We start from the raw sequence: 17,923 nt of genomic DNA, 5'->3' as shown, positions 1-17,923 counted from the left end.
TAAATCTGGTTCAGTCCGGCCTGTTTCAGGAGGTCCTGCAGCCCGAGCCCAACACAACACGTTTAAAAAGCTCAGCACTTTGTTTTTGAAACGTGGTTTTAGTGTCAGGGTTACAGTTAGGTTATGGTTAGAGTAAGCAGCTAGGGAAGGCATTATGTCAGTTAGATGTCCCCACTAAGATATGAAAACAACTGTGTGTGTGTGTGTGTGTGTGTGTGTGTGTGTGTGCTGCTATAAAGACATCAGCTGCTTTGCTTATTGGCATCATCACGTCACTCATATCAAAATAATGACGACAGGGAGGCACGACCTCCAGGAGTCTTGCATTTGTCCAGGATCAGAACCTCAGCTGTACATCCGTCAGCGCTGGGATGATTACTGTGAGACGTTACAGCAGCTGAGCCCAACGTGACACAGCAGAAAGATGAAATATAACGACTGCTGCTCTCTGTCAGAAACATTACCGTTCACACTCAGACGCTTTTATTCCGCCATAAATCTCTGAGAGATCATCTCAGGAAGTGCTTCCTGTCTGCGACACACTGCGGCTCTTCTCCAGGAAATTCCAGCAGATTTACCACAAGCTGCAAATAACTACCAGACTTCCAGACCAGCCAATCAGAGGCCACGAAACACAGCTGAAGAAACAACACTCTACTTCATTTATTGTTTTACTCACTGCTACATGCAAATATACGCAGCCTAGGCACAGATTCTATTTTGTTTTATTTTAGGGGTGATGCACATTGATCACCAATGTAATCCAAAACTGTTGTAAAATACACAAAAGCTATAAAAAAAAACATTTCACTTTTTATTAATTAAATTTATTTTTATTATGCACAATATTTACAATAAATTAAAAATTAAACAATAACTAAAAACACAAACTGCATTTTTGCTCTTTATGCAGTTTACTTACTGTTTCTTGCTGTTAACTGAATTTATTGGATAAATCTGCAGCCCATCTGTTATTTCTGAAATGTTTTTGGTGACTGGGAAGAAACAGAAACACAGAAAAAAGAATTCTGAAAAGCCGACTGTAGCAGAAAACAGCACAAATATAAACGTGCACAGATGATTCCGTGTACCTCTGAACCCTGTATGTCTGTGAAGGTTCTCAGTCATCCAGGTCATCGTAGTCAAAGGAGCTGCAAAGAAAAGCGTCTGGACTTCTTTAAGTTGCTTGAAGACGTTTCACCTCTCATCCGAGAAGCTTCTTCAGTTCTAAGGTCAAATGGTGGAGAGTCCCAGATATAAACCTAGTGGGAGTTTCCCCCCACAGAGGGACAAAAGGACCCCCTGATGATCCTCTAATCGCCTGAGCCAAGGTGTGAAACTGGGTGTGGGTCCCAATCAGCCAGAGTTTCAGGTAAGCTCATTGTGAAACCTGGCCCCACCTTATCATGCGAATTCCTGAGATCAGATGGCCCAGGATCTGAACCCTGTAGTTCCTCAGCTGGCCGCATGTCTTCCTCCGCGCCGGCAGGGGGCGACAGAAGACACAAGTATCATCGTCAGTATGTGTTTACTTGTAACTGAGCTAGCTTTAGCATCTGCTGAACATTAAGGTGAGCTAAAGTAACCTGGAGTTCAATTTAAACGTGTAAACTCTGATTATTAAACTAGTTCGTGTCTTTAAACAGGACGATAGAGGAAAAAGTTTAAAGTCAGACTGTGTTTGTTTGGAGACGTTAGTTTAGCTTGTTAGCCTAATAGCTAGTAGTGGGATGTCTCTGTTGAAAATGTGCTAATTTATTGTTTGTTTCGTTGCTGATTGAGTAAAGTTTCAGATAAGAAATTTATAAAGACATATTACGAGTCTCTAAAAGCCCGGTTTTAATTCGGCTTACACACCAAATAGCAGACCTGATTCTCCGCGGCTTTACGCTTCGAGGTTTGTAATGAGCTCCGTGACAGAAGTGAAGCCTGTAATGTTAAAGACTTGGAAATGACAAAAGTCTCCTCCCTCTGCTTGTCCTGGAACTGCGGTTTGATTTAGTGCCAGATTTCTGTTTAATGTGCTGATTTAAAGCTGGTTTGTTTATCGGCTGATTCCCAGAATTCATATTAAAATCATTCAGACACGTTATGAATCTGTAAGAAAACTGCTTTACATTCATATATGACGGACGTCAGAGGAGAAACTTCATCTTTGCAGGTACAGCTGCTGAGAGGTCAGAGGTCAGCACGCCTTCATCATGGTCAAACAGCCACAGAGGACAGACAGGTGAGTTACCTGTGTCAGGTGTTGTTTCTCTGACTTGAACCTGACACACATGTCAGGTCTTTCAGAGCAGGCGTGACGGTTCAGACGTCTGTCGTGGATTTGAATGTGTGATAAACTTATAGAAGGTGAAATGCATTGTGGGTGCTGCTGATAAACGCTGCTTCACATGTTGGTCTCCACCTGCAGGTGTTTTATACCCACTGCAGGAAGTGCATTGGCGAGGGTTCGATTCCCTGTCTGTGCTGCTCAGAGGAGGCCGCCTCCACCCCAGCAGGTACCCAAAACAGACTCTGCCTCCCCGTCCCCGCTGCAGCCCCAGCTCCTGCTGGTTTAATGCCTTGTGTTTGTCCAGGCGTCAGAAACAGGAAGTACTGAGAGCTGGCCACGCTGCAGCTCCACCGCCACAGAAGAAGAGAGGGGTGCTGATGGGCCGAGCCAGCCTGGAGGCGTGGGGTTGGAGGGAGGATCAGAAGAATCGGATTCAAAGCGAGCAAGGTTGGGAGGTCGTCTGCTAGGAACAAACGACGTCACTGTCTGACATCTGAGGAACTCGACTCACTCGGTGTGTTTTTGATGTTTTTCACAGGATGGAGGACGACGCTGCTCCGCCCAGCAGAGTCCCCGGGTCATGTGCTCCAGCGGCAGGTGTGTCTCTGTGGCATCCTTCAGGCTGATTTTCAGTCCTGTGCTGCGGATTGATAAAGCTTCCCTCTTTGTGTCACCAGATGTTCCTCCTCCCGGCCAGCAGGGGGCAGCAGAGGACAGCGAGGACAGCAGAGTGGCCGAGGTAAAGAACCATGCGATGCTCCATCTGCAGTCGGAACCACAGAGCAACGGAGACACACCTGACTGTCAGGTAACCTACCGTGATGTGTTTATAGCTGCAGGGCGTGGGGTCACTGAAGGTCACCATCCAGCAGAGCAGCGAGAGCCGAGAGTTTGGACAGACGGACAGGACGGCCGAGAGACAGACGGGCGGACTCCACTGTCACGTCTGTGACCTCACGTGTCGCTCTCTCCTGGTAAGAAACCCTCGGCTCTTCTTCTTCTTCCTCTGCCTCGTTCAGTCTTACCTGAGTCAGGTGTCCTCAGCACACTCAGGACTAGGGCTGGGTGTCGTCACTGATTTCTAGAATCGATTCGATTAAATTCGATTTGAATCTGGGAAATTTTGACAGTCAGAAATATTATAATTCAGATCAGTACATTTACATATTTTTGTATCAATAAAAAGGAAGCTGACACACGCAAGACTTTATCATAGGTGTGAGCGTCACAGTGAGGCCTTTGTGTCAAAGTAGCTGAAGATAAAACACAGAAACATGAAGGAGATTTTCCTGTTCTGGATTTTATAAAAATGTTCTGCAGTACATCAAAAATGAAAGAAAACCATGAATCAACATATGAACGTCACCTCTGAAGTTACAGCGGTTTTATTAGAGACACGGCGTTTTACATTTTGCATAATTTTAGAAAGTTTAAATTTGTTCAGTATTGAACAGCAGAAATGAGGTTTTCTTTTCAGAAGTATGTAAACGAAAAAACAAAACAGCGACCGACAGCCTGTAAACAACAGTAGACTGGTGCGTAACAAGCAAGCGAATAATGCAGGAAACAGAGAGCGAGAGAGCTGTGCATGAAGTGAGATTTTATCCTGGTTCGGTCAGTGTTGTTTGGAGAGAGATAAACTAACAGCTTTAGAATCGGCGCAAAAAGGGCGTGAACACAAAGCGCCAACCCGCTGAAACATCAGCATCAGCGAGCTGTCGGCTTTCAGCCCCGACCGTGTCCGTGCCGTCGGTCAGAAAGTAATAATAATAATAATGGATACTTTATTGATCCCCATGGGGAAATTACTTGTTTTTCTCTGCATTTGACCCATTCACTCTGTGAAGCAGTGGGCAGCCCACTAAGCAGGCGCCCGGGGAGCAGTGTGTAGGGACGGTACCTTGCTCAGGGGTACCTCAGGGTAGCCGTTAAGTGGATTCGAACCGCCGACCTTCCGATCATGGGGCGACCACTTTACCTACTGAGCTATCCCTGCCCCCAAAGTCACATCTCGCTGACTCTGATCCGCGGCTCCGCGCTGTGTGTTCACGTCTCCGTGCAGAATCGTGTTCCTGCTCTCATTTACTGTTTTAGCTGTTTGGTGGTTGTTGAAATTTTGTGAGGTTTCACCTGAGGTTCTGGCGTTTCGGGCAAAATAAATTTATGTTAAAAAATCGATTCAGGATTTTAATGAATGGATTATAAAAACCCACCCCTACTCAGGACATCCACAGCTTTCTCCACAGCAAGTCTTTGCTAACATCTGGAAACATTTGCTGTTGCCTCTGCCCAGTTAGCGCATGCACCTGCTTCCTGTTTTAAAGTCAGAGTCACTGACAGCAGCGAGCGGCTGTGAACGCTCCGAGGCTCATCGATCGACTAGCAGCCGATTTAAAACAACGGATGACCCGACAAACATGGCCGACGCAGCAGCATCATCTTCAAAGCCGCCACGAACTGCAGACAAAACGGGTGTTTTCTAAGGAACGCGCTCCTGCGACCCTTTCCTATTGGTGGAAAAATGTACCATGTTGACCAATTAAAAAATGATATAGCAACATGTGACATTAGGTCGTTTAGGAAGAGGGAGGAGTTTTTGGAGTACGACGGCGAGAGAGAGAGAGCGAGATAAAAAGAGAGTTTTGAGATGTGAAAGATTAGCGACGTTTAGCGTGTTTGGAGTACAGTCAGCATGTGGTTAGCGTGTGGTTAGCGTGTAGTTTTGTTGTGTGAGAGAACACTGAGGCGACTGCTGAACGTTACAGTTCTGCCAAAAAGCCACCAAAGGCAGGCGGCAGCGTAAAGACTGTCTGCAGGTGGGAAACAGGAGCAGGGATGCACCCGAGCTCTGCATGATGATTTTGCAAAATGAAAAACTGTAAATTCAGACACGCGAGGTAAACAGAAGGGGAAACAGTAGTGAAGAGCAGCCAGTTACACCTGGACCACAGAGGTCAGAGCGCGGTTCGTGCCCCTCCCTCAGTGCTTTGATGATGCCACTGCTGCACGTCCTGGAACAGGTGAGCTTGGCTCTGCAGCCGTCGCTGTGAGTCCTGACCAATCAGGTGGCTTCATCCAGACACACCTGTAATAACTTGAGCTCTGTGACGAACAGCTGACCAGACACAACGTCACCAACCTCAGTCTGCACATCTGCACCAGCTGTGGATGTCAGGTCATGTGACAGGTGGACGTGCACAGGTGTCTACAGGTGTGCTCTGTTTATTTCCAGCTGTTTCAGGAGCACATGGCAGGACCTGAACACGTGAAGAAGCTGCAGGAGATCACACACTGCATCCACCTCAACACACACACACCGCAGGACAGGTGAACACACACACACACAGATCAGGGGCTCTGATTTGTTTAGTTTGAAAACCTTCAGGTGTGTCACTCTGCCAGCAGGGGGCGCCGCCGTGAGTCGCAGCGCTGGTGTGACACCTGTCAGACTCACTTCAGCGGTGATGTCATCATTCATCGGCGGACCAAACGACACAAGGTGAGAGTGAGACGTGATGATGACGTATCAGCGCAGACACGCCTCCTTACCCAACAGAGATCAGAGTAGAATAGAATAGAATAGACCTTTACTGTCAGTGTACTTGCCAACTGTGCAGATTAAAATGTCAATAGAAGACTGTGTGTGTGTGTGTGTGTGTTCGTTCCAGATGTGCAAGCAGCTTTGCCGGCCCTTCTGTCCGGTGTGCGGACGTCACTTCAGGACGCCCAGGAAGTTTGTGGAGCACATGAAGTCATCGGAACATAAACAGCAGGTGAGTGAGGGCGTCGGCAGTCAGGTGACAGCAGGAAGCCAATGGCTGTGGCTGTCAGGTGGTCAGTGTCGCAGACGCTGGTGGTGACGTGTATCCTGAGTCTGTGTTCACTAAAAACTTCAGTGAAACAAAGCGAAGCAACGACTGTCCGCGTGACCGTCAACGGCGGGATCCACTCTGTGGGGCGCTGCTCAGCAGGATGTCCCGCCCCTCTGTGGGACAGCTGATGTTTCCTGTTTCCTCCCAGGTGCTCCTGGAGGAGGCTCAGGAGGAGGAGCTCATCACTGTGGATGCTGTCGGCTGCTTCGAGGAGGAGGGGGAGGAAGAGGAGGAGGGGGCGGTGGTGGAGGAAGAAGTGGATGTAGCTGACGAGGAAGAGGATGCAGCAACAAAGGAAAAGGTAAAATCAGGACGTCCTGTGGCGTCGAGTGAAATCACGATTCAGGAGTGACGACTTTAAACTGTTTCAGGTGGCTGAGGAAGAGGAGGACAAGCGGCGAGCAGAGTATGACCCCAGCACGGCGTGCGGTACGTCCCGGAGGTCGAAACCAGCTGATGGAGCTTTGTCGCCCCCCGGTGGACGATCTGTAGAGAGAAAATCCAGAAGGCGTAGATCAGTGTGTCTGTGGATTTTGTCTCGTGTCTCTGCGACAAACAGGAAGTGACGCTTTACTCTCTGTCCCCACAGGAAGCAGTTTTGTGGTTCCTGTTTGTGGCTTCATGTGTCGACTCTGCAAAAGGTTTTTCTACAGTGAAGCTGCAGCTCGACACGCACACTGCAGGACACGCACACACTACCTCCACTTGCAGGTACATATCTGCTTTATATTTAATGACTAACTTCATGTATGTAACAGGTGTGTCAGCGAAGAGTGCGCAGCATAAATATGTGGACAGTCACAGGTGAGCTAATGTCCCTGCAGCAGCACAGACGCACCTGTGCAGCAGGTACAGCCCAGAGTGAAAGCTCAGAGCTGCTGCAGTCGAGCTAAAGACCACACAGGAGGAGGGAACCTGACAGGTGACCTCATCTCACCTGTACCTGCAGGTTTCACTCTAATACTAACACACACACACACACACACACACACACACACACACACACACACACACACACACACACACACACAACCCCGTTCAGCTATTTTAGTGAGGACCTTCCTTGACATGCTTTCCCTAGCCCCATATTAAAAATGAATGCCTGACCCTAGCCTAGCTGTAACCCTGACACTAAAACCACATTTGGAGCCTCAAAAATGCTTCAAATTTGTGAGGACCAGGTTGTGTGTCCTCACAAGTGACTGTTGGTTCTCACAAGTATGGTAAATGCAGATTTCGGTCCTCGCAAAGATAGCTAGACAGGAAGACACACACACACACACACACACACAGGTAACCCAGCTGCCTGTTGTTTGTTGTTTTAGAGACACCGTGCTCAGAGGAGGAGGCGGCGAGGACAGAGGGACAAGGACCGATCTGCTCCACCCTGACCGCCTCACCGTGTCCCACAATGCATTGCTGCATCCAGGTGGAGCTCTGATCACCTTTCTTTTGTTTGACTGGTGGCTGCTGCAGGAGCTGCAGGTCACAGGTGGACTGCTGTCCATGTGTGTTCTGTTTGCAGTGAGAGAAACGTTTCACAGCTGCAGGTTTCCACCTGACACCTGCACAATGACTGACAGCCGTCAGTTTCATCGTTGTTAATATGCAAACATTAATAAATCATGTTTTCATAACCGGCTTTGTTTCTCGTGGTGTGTGATGTCATAAAACTGTTATTAACACTTCTGTTTCGTTAAATAAATTATTACCATTATGAGAGAATGAAACGATCACACTGTTATTCATCCTGCAGAGTTATCAGTGTTTGTCATTCAGCGCCCCCTGGTGGCTCAGCCGTGCATCATGTTCATTGTGTTTCTACATCCCCACAGCCCACGTGAAAGAACAAGAACCACCGACGTGTTCGAGTCACATCTGAGCTGGGTTAAACTTTCATGTTCCGATGTTCTGGGAATCCATCCTACCCGTTGTTTCTACGCATGCGCACAACACGAAATTCAGTGGCAAATCATCCTACCTTTGTTAATAAGAGCTAGAAACATACTCTGATGGGCAAAGTTAAGTGGCAAACCGTCATACCTACTTACATTTGCGCTGACAGCACAAATGTGCATAAACTACTTAGGTAGGACGTTTTGTCAGAACACCGGTCCACGTGGCATGCTGTACCCAGCCCGGCCGCAGGGGGCGCCCTACCTGCTCAGGGCGGAGGATTGTGGGTCGGAGGAGGCAGCAGCGGGGCATCTTCATCATCACTGCGGACCGGACCGGGACGTGAGCTGGCAGCTGCTTTTCCGCACTGAAGTGCCTTACCGTCGGAGCCAGAGATGGGACACGGAGACCTCATGAGCCAGGCGGAGGATGTGGCGGACCAGGTAAGCTCGCGCACCCGGAGCGGCGACACGCTGAGCTGGGACTCGGTCCGGTTATCGCAAACATCTGGTTGTTGAAAGCTCGGTGATTTCTGCTGCAAAACAAGTTTAGTCAGCTCGAAAAGCAGAGGCCAGCTGCTCCCCGGAACAGCTTCGTTGCTTTAAAATGAACTTTCATGAAGTTTGAAGCAAAGCAGCAGATTTCGTCATCGGGAGGCTGGAACAGGAAAGACCGTGGTGCAGATTCATTCTCACTAAAACACCAAAAATGCGATCTTTATTGAGTTGTTCTGTTGGCCGAAATGAAGAACGACTTTACACGATGGATGATCGTGTTCAGGTGTTTTCTACAAACCAACGGTGTCTGTGGAGACTCGAGGAAAGTTGAAACGTGACAGATTTTAAATCGAGTCTGGTGAAACGTTCGCAGCTTGTAGGAAAACGGAAATAATGATGGGTGACTTTCCTCTGAGATGATGTTCGACCTCAGGAGAGCTCTGATCGCTCCAGGGCTGCTTTACACATTAACATTTAAATGTTTTATAAAAATGTACGTTTGAGAGTAAAGTAACGAATTCGTGGTTCAGCTGGGTCTCACGCGGAGGCGAGGCCGGGGTCCTGACGTGCCCGAGCGGTATAGTTTCTTCTCACAGCCGTGAATCACTGCTGACGAACCGGGAACGGTTCAATGAAAACACCTGTTACCGGAGTCTGGTTCGATCAATGCGCAGCTGACTGGAAGTTCTGAAAGTAACCCTCCGCCACGGAGCGACACAGAAAGTGTTGCTGCAGCAGCAGGTAGCTCACGTCCTCCACGCAGCCGTGAAACACACACGATGATCATCATCTTCTTGGTTAATCCACATTTAAACAACCGTGTTAGAGTCAAGTTAAAGTATTTTAAAAGTAATAATAAATATGTGGGCGTGTCTACCTGAAGCTGTGGCTCATGAATCAGCAGCTGATGTGTTTTTAATCTAAGGAAACATTGTGCTGATTTTTAGCTTCAGCCTGTTAGTACAGTGACCTCGCAGCATGATGTCCGGCTGTAAACATGTTTACTTCTGTTGCAAAGTTTGAACATGGGAGTCTGTGGGGACCAACTCACTGCTGCCTCTGCTGGATGTCAGAGGAACTGCAGCTCTTGGTGCCTCTTTGTATTTTAAACCCCGCATGTACAAAAACGCAGTCGGTGCTACATTAATAAAGTGACTAACAGTGTGCTGATCACCCCGCTGCTTTAGTTCCTGCGGGTGACCAAACACTACCTCCCCCACGTGGCCCGCCTCTGCCTGGTCAGCACCTTCCTCGAGGACGGCATCAGGATGTGGCTCCAGTGGAGCGAGCAGAGCGAGTATATCGACTCCACCTGGAGCTGTGGCCTCTTCATCGCCAACCTCTTCGTCCTCATCAACCTGCTGGGACAGCTGGGTAACACTCACACACACACACACACGTTTTCATCTAATTGACAAAATGCTCATCCTAACCATCACTGAACGCCCAGCCTAACTGTAACCCTGACACCTTCTTGTGGGGACGGGCGTTTCACACCTCGTTGTACACATATGAGGCCCTTTTCCATTAACCTGGTTCTCATTACTGTCTGGTACTACCTAACCTGCGTGGCTGTCGTCATAGCAACGTGTCTGAGCGTCCTGCAGCATAATTAGTATGCAAGGCGAACGCTACAGCAAAGGTGGACGTGGAGGCGACGGTGTACCTGCTGCTCGATCTGCAGCTCTTCGTCACACTGACGCTACTGACCAGCCAATCTGTGCCATGCAGTCTGATGATGTCACACTTTAATACCTGCTCAGATCGCTGGGAACCCCGGCCGAGCACCTGCTAAAGCACCTGGTATCAGGTACTAGGATCTAATGAAAACCGTGGTGATCCGAGCAAGTCCGAATGCAGACGGGGCTCCGAGGACTCGCACACTGGTGACAGTTAGGGACAGAGGTCCCCTGCCTGTACATTTATACGTATGTGTGTGTAATGATCTCTGCGAGCACCTGGGTTGTTGCACCAGTCTCTGATTGATTGATTGATTATTGGTGATTTAGAGCTCTCAGTTGTTCCACATTAAACATGTAACACGTGTGTGTCTGCAGGCTGCTGCGTGTTGATCCTCAGCAGGAACTTTGTTCAGCACGCCTGCGGCGCTCTGTTTGGGATCATCGCTCTGCAGGTACACACACACACACACACACACACACACACACACACACACACACACACACACACACACACACACACACACACACGTGTTTCATGTTTAGTATTGCAGGTTTTTGACGTGATGGTCAGCGAGCTTCAGTCGGTTTTCACTGCGCCGTCACGCCTTCAGACTCCCAAACAGGAAGTTGCTGTGGTCTTAAATGATAAATCAGAGTAAACGTTTCCTGTTTGAAACATAAACGTTTTGTTCTTTGTCTCTGAAAGAAGAGCCACAGCTGACCGTGTGTGTGTGCGGGGGGGCGTGTACTGTAGACACGTTGAAAGCGCTGTGATTTCCGGGTAAAGTGGAGCGCACAGGAAGAGGTGACGATGTTTCCGAAGGAGAAAAGGAAGAAACGTGGACGATCCAGGTGGCGGGAGCAGGCAGCGGCCGGGACGATTCCCGGTTTGATCCAAATTCAAATTCAAATTCAAATTTTATTTGTCACGTACACAGTCATACACAGTACGATATGTAGTGAAATGCTTGGACAACTGCTCGTGACCTAAAGAGAACAAAAAAGGAAAAGGCTATGAATAAGATAGGAAATAAATATGAAAAATTAAAAAGGGTAAATTTAACTAGGAAGGAATAAAATATAAATTAAGGTTAAAAATGAAATAACTGTACAACACAAATTAGAATGAAGGGTAAATTTAACTGGGAAGAATAAGATAAAATATATAAATTAAAGTTGAAAATAAAATAACTGTACAACAAAATACACAATATAGAACTATATAAGAATGTATGAAGAAATCTAAATATAAATAAATATATACACAATAACAGCAGCTGTACAAGTATTAACTGGAAATGAAGAATATAGTGACCAGTGTTGTGCAAAACCAAAGTCCAGAAAGTCCAGTGTGTGTGTAAGAACTGTATGTGTGGGTCAGTACTGTGTGGTGGTGTGATTGAGAGACCGTATCGCCTGCGGGAAGAAGCTCCTCCTCAGTCTCTCTGTGTTGGTCTTCAGGGAGCGGAATCGCTTTCCTGACCTCAGCAGAGAGAACAGTCTGTTGTTGGGATGGCTGAGGTCCTTCACCATCTTCCTGGCCTTGGTCCAGCACCGCCTGCTGTAGATTGAGTGCAGGTCAGGGAGCTCGGAGCGGATGGTGCGCTCAGCTGACCGCACAACCCTCTGTAGAGCTCGTCTGTCCTGCATGGTGCTGTTCCCGAACCAGGTTAAGATGTTTCCCGTCAGGATGCTCTCTATGGTGCACGAGTAAAAGTTCCTGAGCACCTTGGAGGGCAGTTGGAAGTCTCTCAAGCGTCTGAGGTGGTAGAGACGCTGTCGGGCCTTTTTCACCACGGTGTTGATGTGACAGGACCATGACAGGTCCTGCGTGATGTGAACTCCGAGGTATTTGAAGCTGTCCACTCTCTCCACTGGGCACTCGTTGATGACGGGGGTCTGGTAGTTCCTCTCCTGCTTAGTGCTGAAGTCCACTATCAGCTCCTTTGTCTTACTGACGTTTAGAAGGAGGTTGTTCCTCTAGCACCAGTTCTCCAGATTCCTAATCTCCTTCAGGTAGGCCGTCTCGTTGTTATCAGAGATCAGGCCCACCACGACGGTGTCGTCAGCAAACTTGATGATGGTGGTGGAGCTGGTAGTGGCCACACAGTCATATGTGTACAAAGAGTACAGCAGGGGGCTCAGAACACACCCCTGGGGGGCTCCAGTGCTGAGAGTGGTGGAGGCTGAGACATGTCCGCCCATCCTTACTGCCTGTGGTCTGCCAGTTAGGAAGTTGGAGATCCACTGACACATAGATGAGCTGAGTCCCAGATGCTCCAGCTTGGTGGTGAGTGTGGAGGGAATTATGGTGTTAAATGCAGAGCTGTAGTCTATGAAGAGCATTTTAACATAATTCCCCCTTCTAGTGTCCGAGTGAGTGAGTGATGTGTGGAGGAGATGAGAGATGGCATCGTCTGTGGAACGATTTGGACGGTAAGCGAACTGTAGTGGGTCCAGTGTGTCTGGTAGTGAAGAAATGATGAAGTCTCTGACCAGGCGGTCAAAGCATTTCATCACTACTGAGGTGAGGGCTACAGGGCGATAGTCATTGAGAGAAGCAGGGTGGGGTTTCTTCGGGACAGGAACAATGATGGACTCTTTGAAGCATGTGGGGATCACCGACTGAGATAAAGAGATGTTGAATATCTCAGTGAACACAGGAGCTAGCTGGTATGCGCAGTCTCTGAGGATCCAGAGTGGAAGCTGTAGTCTGTGTTTCTGATGTCGCAGCGCCGGCTGAGCCGGAGCAGCAGCTCGCTGTGGTCAGGCGTGTTCAGCACTGGTGCGAGTTTGCAGCTGCGCATGCACTCGATGCCAAATGCAGTGCTGTGATTGGTCAGATCTGTTAAACTGAAAAAGTTAAGGTCGTGTTTCGTCCTGCCAACACGGTGCAGGTGAACTTTCATACAGGTGAGTCCCAGAATGTTACCTGTGAGTCTGATCATGTGACTCTGTGTGACCTGCAGATGGTGGCTTACAGCATCCTGTGGGACCTCAAGTTCCTCATGAGGTAAGTCGTCACGCCTTTCTGAAATAACTTTATCGACGTCGTGGACAGAAACGGCTCGTTCTGCACGTTTGCGTGACGCTGCAGGTTGGAGCTACAAAGACATGATCTGCTGTTCTTCATCCTCCTCGTCCTCCTCTGCAGGAACCTGGCGCTGGGCGGGGGCCTCCTCCTCCTCCTGGCAGAGTGCAGGGGGGAGGCGCGTAGCGTGTTCGCCGGAGTTCCTTCCCTCGGACATCAGAGCTCGCCGAAGCACCTCCTGCAGCTGGGAGGTCGCGTCCTCCTCGTCCTCATGTTCATGACGCTGCTGCACTTTGACCTCAGCCTGCTCAGCGTGAGTCAAACCCACACGTGTCCACACGTGTCCACACGTGTCCACACGTGTCCACACGTGTCCACGTAATTATTCAAACTCCTGGCAAGATTTGACAGAAGCTTACTTTTGTTCAACCAACAAGTTGTTTTTGACAGGAAATGACACGGGCGTCTGCCAAAAGAGAAGAAGACGAGGCACCAGAGGCGTCGCTTTTATTTACATTTGAGCAAAAAGTGTCCAGAATGACTCGCGCTCTTCACAAACTGTCACAGTCTCTGGGAAATCCACAGTCCTAAAATCACCGTCCGAACAGTCCAAGCCGATTCAGTGGGCAGCGGCTTGGTGGACAGTCTGGGATCGAACCACCGACCTTCTGGTTAGTGGCTGATCCGCTCTGCCACCTGAGCTACAGCCACCCTGGGGGTCGGGGGGAAGCTCATCACAGGAAACGCCACCACGAAAAACAGCATGAAGATCCTCCTCCTCATCATCAGGCAGCAGCAGACAGCTCAGCACTACAACGACCCAAAGCACAGCAAAGTAAACGGTTAGCAGACACAAACATTAACATTGAGCAGCTCCACCCACAGAGTCCAGCAGAGACTGTGGGCGGAGCTAGAGATCAGGGCGAGGGGACCCTCCGACCTGAAAGCTCACTGCTAAAGACAAATGAGCAAACGTGGAGACGTGCGATTATAGGACGCGTTCGTCTGCTGTAATAACTATTAAAGGTTTTTCTATTACTGAGACGAGTGAATGATTGTGGGCGGGGCACGTTTTGCTCCAATGAGAACAAAAGCAGAGAAGCGTGTTTGCGGCGGCGATGCCTCTGGTGCCTCGTCTCCACATCGTTTGGGAGACGAAAACTTGCAGGTTGAATAAAAGTAACTTTGGGGGTCTGAATGATTATGGGCGTGACCGTCGTCCTTGTGCTGACGGCGTGTTGTGTTCAGTTCCTGCAGAACGTGGTGGGGACGGCGCTCATGGTCCTGGTGGCGGTGGGCTTTAAGACGAAGCTGGCGGCGCTCACGCTGGTGGCGTGGCTGCTCTGCATCAACTTCACCATCAACGCCTTCTGGAGCGTGCCGTCCTACACGCCCATGCACGACTTCCTGAAGTACGACTTCTTCCAGACCACCTCGGTGATCGGCGGCCTGCTGCTGGTGGTGGCGCTCGGGCCCGGGGGCGTCTCCATGGACGAGAAGAAGAAGGAGTGGTGAGGAGGAGGAGCCGCGCCTCTGCCTCTTCTATTTTTATTTTTTTGCTCTCTGAGCGACCAATCAGAGCTCGTCTTTGTGTCACGTGATGTTTGTTGCACACTGGCTGTGATGTTTGACACTTAGAGTGATTTTAGAGGAGGCGAGGGAGCGCCTCCACCTCCATCCTGCTGCACCACCCAGTGACCGCCACCCGCCTCCCTGAGGCATCAGCTGCTGCGTTATCCAATCAGTGCTTTTGTAGGCGGTCTTTGCTGTTTTCAGCCTGTTCGATGTGACGATTCGGACACAACGACGTCACTCGTTAATGTTTTTGTAACGAGCTGGACAAACGACAAAAATGGAGGCAGAGTCATTTTGAGCAGCTCTGAGGCGACAAACACACCTGAGCAGGTGAGCGATCACAGCTTTAGTACGGAGCGGGGAGGCTGTAGTAACCCGTGGCGTCCTGCAGGAGGCGCTGCTTCCTCACAGTGTGTTTCGTCTCTGTACGACGTTCAGTGTTTGAGTCTGAGTCTTTTTCTATCGTGTTTTTGTAGGAGGAGTTTAATAAAGCGTGCAGCATTAAGTGTGTGTGTGTTTCAGTGTTTCCTGCAGCACCTGCTCATCTCCCACAGACTGTATAAAGAAGACGGACACAACCTCCGTGTTTTATTTCAAAATCAGCGAGAACAGGAAGTGAGCTCACGCTGGGACTAGGCGTGCTGGAAGCTGCGTCTGTGTGCTGGGCGTGTCCTCTCCTAGCTAATCGCAGCACACGGCGCCCTCTGCTCTGATGGACGAAGGACAATGAAGATGGGCCAGTCGGGCAGGTGGAAAAGAGGAAGACGTCAGGGGAGGTTCATGAACGGAGGAGGACGTGCGGAGGGTTGGAGGGACAGAGGAGCGGGTGGAGGTGTTTGTGTGATCGTCGCTGGCCCGAGTGTGACAGACACACCTGAGCGGGGACCTGCGCCGTGCTGCTCGTTCGTTCAGCTTCACTGCGAGGCGGCGCTCTGCCTGCAGACCTGAGTCACGTGGCACGCCACACGACACGTGGGCGGTGCTATCGACCATAAAGGCGTGTCCTGCGGTTCAGCCCGCATGTCCTCCTGCCGCGCCAACTTCCCAGGTCATCGAAGCGCCGCGGGACGGCCTCTCAGCTTAAACGTGCGGTTGTCGTGAGCAGGCTGTCAAACTAACGTGACCTCTGACCTGTTCGAGCACCATGACCTGTGATCTTTTCCATTATGTAAGCTGGATGCACACTGACCTGCTCTTCAGTCACCCGGGCGCACAGAAGTGCATTTAAAGTGAATCTTAACACCGTGTTTGTGTGGCGCACGTTTCCCAGGTTTCGTTTAGTTCAGCCTCCCGCCGCGTCCTCACGCAGTCCGATGTCTGGAAACCACAGCGTTGGTTTCAGTAATGACAGGAAGGCGTCCACAGTACAGCCACTCGGGGCCCTTTGATGTCTGACTTGTAAGAATCTGCAAAGTCAGCTTTTTCTGAACAGTCCTCATTTTGTAAAGCTGCAAAACTCTTAAGTGCCCTCTTGTGGAGAAGTGAGTTATAGCATGCGAGGGCAAAGGGCCGCTTTTTAAATCCGTCCTCACTTTGTCACAAAGCCAGACTCGTAGGTGCAGCGTGTCACCACTTTGGGCGGCTCCTCCAGTTTACATGGACTAATTACACTAAGTACACAGAAGCTTTCTGAACGCTTCGACTCATCCCGAGGTTACCGTCGGCCGTGACAGGAACACCTGCACGGCGCCCCCTGTGGGCCGTCAGCGCAGCGAGCCGTACCTGAGCCGAGCTCTCTTCACACTGATGTCTCTACAGTTTGTCCCACTGCTGAAACTGTGAGAGGAAAAGAAAGTGATAATGTTCATTCTGACTGTGTTGGTGGCTCATCATGAACCTCACACTCAGCACATTGGCCATATTCTCCAACAGGGTCATCAGTGTTTGGCAGGTCGAGTTAAGGATCGTCCTGCTCTCCTTCAGGAGTTGTTGCTCCTCTTCTCCTTTGGTTCAAAGGTTAATGAATGCGATGAAGAGGAGGATGGATGAAGCACAGCGTGCAGTGAGCCCACTGGTTCATCACACAGTGATCACATTTAAACCATTTCATACAGAAACATGAAATATGCATCTGACCTAATTAGCACTGGTGTCCTAACCAACGTTCCCTCTAATGTTTCACGTGTCTGAGCGAACACAAACTGAGCGCCCCAACAGCAGACGTGTGCAGTGTGGTCACGCCAGCATCCAAGTTACATGTTTATTAAAGTAATCAAATTACAGCATTTATGTTAGACTACTTTAAATTAACTGCTTTAGCCTACTTACAATGACAATTAAAAACAATCTTGTTCATGACCTGTAGCATGTTAACACTATTGGAAGGAAAAATAACTTGAACTCCAAGTTTGAAAACAAAGCTTTCTTTCTTTATTTTTCATAAAGCTCTGACTGTATTATGAGTCTGTGGTCTGGGAGAGAGTCTGTAACTCTGTCTGCAAATACAGTAAACAATGACCAATGCTGGGCAGTTAATTATATAGTTACTTCTTCAAAAAAGTAACTGAGTTATGCAAACAAAGCTTTTTGCAGCTGTTTACCTAAAAATGCAGCCAAAGCGTTTTTAAATAAACATTTCAAACTATTTACAGAACAATCAGCTGTTCTGCATCAACTCTGATGCCACACAAATTATTTGTGCCGCTCCAAAAAATAATTTCTGTCCACTATGAGACGAAGGAGAACAACAGCCTGATACCTGCAGGCCTGACAGCAGCAGATGTATCACTGCTGTAACACCTGTAACACTCAGCAGTCGCCTCATTGTTCTGACACACAACAACAAAACTACACTACACACTAACTACACACTGACTACAAACTAACTACACACTGACTACACACTAACTACACACTGACTACACACTAACTACACACTGACTACACACTAACTACACACTGACTACACACTAACTACACACTGACTACACACTGACTACACAACACACTGACTACACACTAACTACACACTGACTACACACTGACTACACACTGACTACACAACACACTGACTACACACTAACTACACACTGACTACACACTGACTACACACTGACTACACAACACACTGACTACACACTAACTACACACTA

General features: G+C 49.0%; 2 protein-coding genes across 4 annotated transcripts; both read left to right on the top strand.

The window, feature by feature from the left end:
- Positions 1 to 1,484: 1,484 nt before the first annotated feature.
- Positions 1,485 to 7,787, top strand: ciz1b (cdkn1a interacting zinc finger protein 1b). Of its 3 annotated transcripts, none has more exons than XM_026187705.2 (14): positions 1,485 to 1,571; positions 2,162 to 2,230; positions 2,417 to 2,504; positions 2,583 to 2,725; positions 2,817 to 2,875; positions 2,956 to 3,017; positions 3,112 to 3,252; positions 5,511 to 5,605; positions 5,684 to 5,777; positions 5,947 to 6,051; positions 6,299 to 6,451; positions 6,522 to 6,579; positions 6,740 to 6,861; positions 7,476 to 7,787. In XM_026187705.2, exons 2-14 carry the CDS (start codon positions 2,202 to 2,204, stop codon positions 7,539 to 7,541), a joined length of 1,215 nt encoding a protein of 404 aa, XP_026043490.2. In that variant the 5' UTR covers positions 1,485 to 1,571; positions 2,162 to 2,201; the 3' UTR covers positions 7,542 to 7,787. The 3 variants fall into 3 exon arrangements, with proteins under 3 accessions (XP_026043490.2, XP_026043492.2, XP_026043491.2); XM_026187707.2 differs by having other exon boundaries at positions 1,516 to 1,571; positions 2,140 to 2,230; XM_026187706.2 differs by lacking the exon at positions 1,485 to 1,571 and adding an exon at positions 1,873 to 1,897.
- Positions 7,788 to 8,262: 475 nt separating this feature from the next.
- Positions 8,263 to 15,336, top strand: surf4l (surfeit 4, like). Its single transcript, XM_026187708.2, has 6 exons — positions 8,263 to 8,489; positions 9,731 to 9,917; positions 10,601 to 10,677; positions 13,195 to 13,238; positions 13,380 to 13,569; positions 14,505 to 15,336. The coding sequence occupies exons 1-6, from the start codon at positions 8,442 to 8,444 to the stop codon at positions 14,769 to 14,771; spliced, it is 813 nt and encodes a 270-aa protein (XP_026043493.1). The 5' UTR covers positions 8,263 to 8,441; the 3' UTR covers positions 14,772 to 15,336.
- The last annotated feature ends 2,587 nt before the right edge of the window (positions 15,337 to 17,923 follow it).

This window comes from Astatotilapia calliptera, chromosome 12, assembly GCF_964374335.1.
Source record: "Astatotilapia calliptera chromosome 12, fAstCal68.1, whole genome shotgun sequence".
Taxonomy (NCBI): Eukaryota; Metazoa; Chordata; class Actinopteri; order Cichliformes; family Cichlidae; genus Astatotilapia; species Astatotilapia calliptera.
This window is presented reverse-complemented; position numbering and strand designations above follow the sequence as displayed.